General features: G+C 56.2%; 1 protein-coding gene across 1 annotated transcript in view; it reads right to left on the bottom strand.

Moving 5' to 3' along the window:
• Window positions 1–2632: 2632 nt before the first annotated feature.
• TOB2 (transducer of ERBB2, 2) overlaps window positions 2633–3049 on the bottom strand; it is a 995-nt gene continuing 578 nt past the window's right edge. Inside the window, exon 2 of the mRNA XM_010189673.1 lies at window positions 2633–3049. Coding sequence (XP_010187975.1) covers window positions 2633–3049 — 417 coding nt within the window.

Here is a 3049-nt window from a genome sequence, read left to right as displayed (position 1 = left end):
GTAAATTAGTGCAGGTTTTGTTTTTAATTTTTTTGTTTGCTTGTTTGTTTTGAAAAATAAAACTGAAGCTGAACGCCTACATCCAAGACTAGAAAAGACCCGAAGAGGCCGTTGGTTTCCACCACTGCCTGACGCCGGAGGAACGCTTCTGAAGCACACGCTTTCTCCCTGCTAAGATCCAGCGAGGTTTGGTCCCTCCTTCTGCTCACACCACTATTTTTAAAGCGGGTACGATACCTGTGGCAGGGGCAAAGCAGCATCAAAGCTTCACACACATAAGCAGGTGGCTGGAGGGGGGGGCGACACAGGACCCTTGCCCTCCTCCTCTCCCTCCCTTGTGCTGGAGGGGAGCTTTGCCAGATGCGGGGACAATTTGGGAGGGAGGGGGCAACTGGATGGGGTCCGGCCATCGCCCCTCGGTCCAGTGTGGCAAGTGGGGTGGCACCTGGCAGTGCGCTCCCGAGAAGGATGGGGTGGCAGTGGTAACCTCTGTGAGGATGGGGGAAAATGGTCAAAAAAGGGGAAAAAAAAAAAAAAAATCACAAAAAAGGGAAACCGAAAAGCTCGGCCGTTCCTCAGCAACTTGTTCTGGTCTGGAAACCTGCAGGGCTGAGGCTATCGGCACCGGTCTGGGGGAAGCTCTGAGCTCTGCTCTCCTCCCTCCCTGTTCCCAGCCTGCTTGGGAACCCACATTGGGAGTGAGCTGGGGACCCCCACCCCAGGCACCCAGTGAGGGGAAGGGTCTGCTGGCAACCCTCCCTAAAGGGCTGCGGGCAGTGGCAGCCCCCCTGGGCCAGCTGGCTCACTCTGCAGAGGCTCATTGGCAACGCAACCGGGAGAGGGCCGAGGGCCTTCATTTCGACTCGAGGGAGGGGAGCGGGAAAAGGACGAGTACAAGCTCATCTCCCTCGAAACACGGGTGTCCTGAAGGAACACAGTGGTTCAACAGATACAGGAGAAGTGGGTTTCAGAGGGTGCTCCAGAGACAACATTTTCAATAAACAACACAGAACCACAAACCTCAAGTTTGGGAGGCACCAAAAAAAGCTTATTTTTCTTTTAAACCGAGAACTTTGGACAACTGGAGTCTCATCATATCCATCTCTCTCCTCTCTGCACGCTTCCACTCTCCTGCAACAGCCTCCAGAGGCCTCCTTCATACCTGGAGAGCCTCCACCCTGCCCAGGCAAGCAACAGCCCTCCTTGGGCTTCCCAAAAACATGGGCTTTGGAGCGTCTGATGCAGAAGCAATCCAGCCTGCAGCACCATGTCCTGAGGAACGCTGCAGGAGTGCTCCCAAATCCTGGCCCTGTGGCAGGGAGGCACCACACACTCACCCACAGGGACAGCCTGTCCCACCTCTGCTCTAAGCCTGCCACCATCCACACTGACGTGATGGGGCTGGAATGATGATTTTGGGCTGGGTGCTTCCCTTCCACACCAGAGCAGCCACCTCCTCCCGGTCCCCTCCAGAAGGGCAAGGGAGGGGATTTGGGCAGGTGTATACCTGGCCGAAAGCACAAACTCTTACACACTACCACTCAAAAGCACAGCTTCAACAACATAGCCCTTTCTCCTCAAAAGCAGCGCTGCCTCGCCAAATAAAAAGGGAATAGCTCCATCTCAGAGACAAGATGGCGAATTCACAGCAGGGATTGAGAACTCGGACCTGAGAGGTCACCCCAGGTAGATGCTGGCCTCTGCTGCTGGTGAGAACATCTGGGGCAGGACCCAAGTGGGCTCAGCACCACCACCCCCAGCTGCAGGGGCAGGCAGGTGGTGTTTTGACACCCCGGGGCTGTCACCAGCCCCAGGAGGGCAGGGAAAAGCCCCCTTGCTCAGGTGCAGAGGGGGACAATAACCAGAGCTGCTCATTTTGGAGTACTGTCCTGGTGCAGATGGGGAAGGCAGCAGAAAGAAGCCATTTCACAGTAATGCTCTGCCCTCCCTGCGACATCTGGGGAGGTGGAGAGGGAGGAGAAGTTGGTGCTTCCCAGCACACAGACAGCACGGCCAGCACCAGCCCGGGCCCAAGAGCCCCAGCAACAGCAGCACAACGCTCTGCACCGTGAGCACAGCAGATGCTCCCCGTCTACACGCAGAGCCATAATAGAGGAAGCAAGCCCACCCACCCACGTTTGACTATGAGAGTGCCTGTATCTCCACTGACACCGACTCATCCTCTCCCCATCCCTCCCTTCAGCAAGGGGGGATGAAGACGACATCCCTACACCCAGGTGGAAAAGGACCCTGTGTCCAGCGCTGGGGCAGGGTGCAGGGAAATGGGGAACATCGTGACCTATGTGTGCACCAGTCCTGGGCTGGGGTGGCAGAAGGGGGGACACCACCAGCAACAACAGCAAAAAAATAAATCCCAAGATTTGTTTAAGGACTAAAAAAAAGTGAGTACGAAAAAAGCACAGGGACTGAGTTAAAAAACAAGTCAGTGCTTCAGGAGCGTTGCCAGCACAGCACAACAACACTGGGCTCTCTCTTTTCCAAAGAAGCTATATGTATAGAGATTTCTATTTTTCTTTTCTTTCTTCTTTAATTTTTTTTTCCTCTCCTGTTTGCTTTGTTCATGTTTCCCTCCCTCCCCATCCCGGCTCCAAAATACTCTCCTTCCTGGTGCTCAGTTGGCCAGGACGACGGGCTGGAAGGACTGGCTGGGATACTGCATGGCATTCAGGTTGTAGCTGAGTCCTTCCACGAAGGGCGAGTTCTCCAGGAAGAGGCTGTTGGTGCTGCCACCGAAAACCTGAGCCATATCAAAGGTACCACCACCAGCCCCAGCGCTGAACTGCGACACTGGGGGGACGCTGCTGGCCTGGCTCTCGCCGTCGAAGAAGAGACCGCCGGCACCCGGCGGGTTGCCGCTGTAAACGAACTCCTTGGCGTTGGGGGAGAGCTGCGACTGCGGGGCCTGGCTCCCTGCACCCCCGACAAAGTTCAGAGAGTGCATGGAGAGGGAGAGGCCCTTGTGCTTCAGCAGGTTGGTGGTGGGAGACCTGACCATCCGCGGCTGCTGCCCGGCCCCCGCGCCACCGCC

The sequence above is a fragment of the Mesitornis unicolor genome, unplaced genomic scaffold (genome assembly GCF_000695765.1).
Source record: "Mesitornis unicolor isolate BGI_N332 unplaced genomic scaffold, ASM69576v1 scaffold25668, whole genome shotgun sequence".
Classification (NCBI taxonomy): domain Eukaryota; kingdom Metazoa; phylum Chordata; class Aves; order Mesitornithiformes; family Mesitornithidae; genus Mesitornis; species Mesitornis unicolor.
Note: the sequence above shows the minus strand (reverse complement) of the source record. Positions and strands in the feature narration are given on the sequence as shown.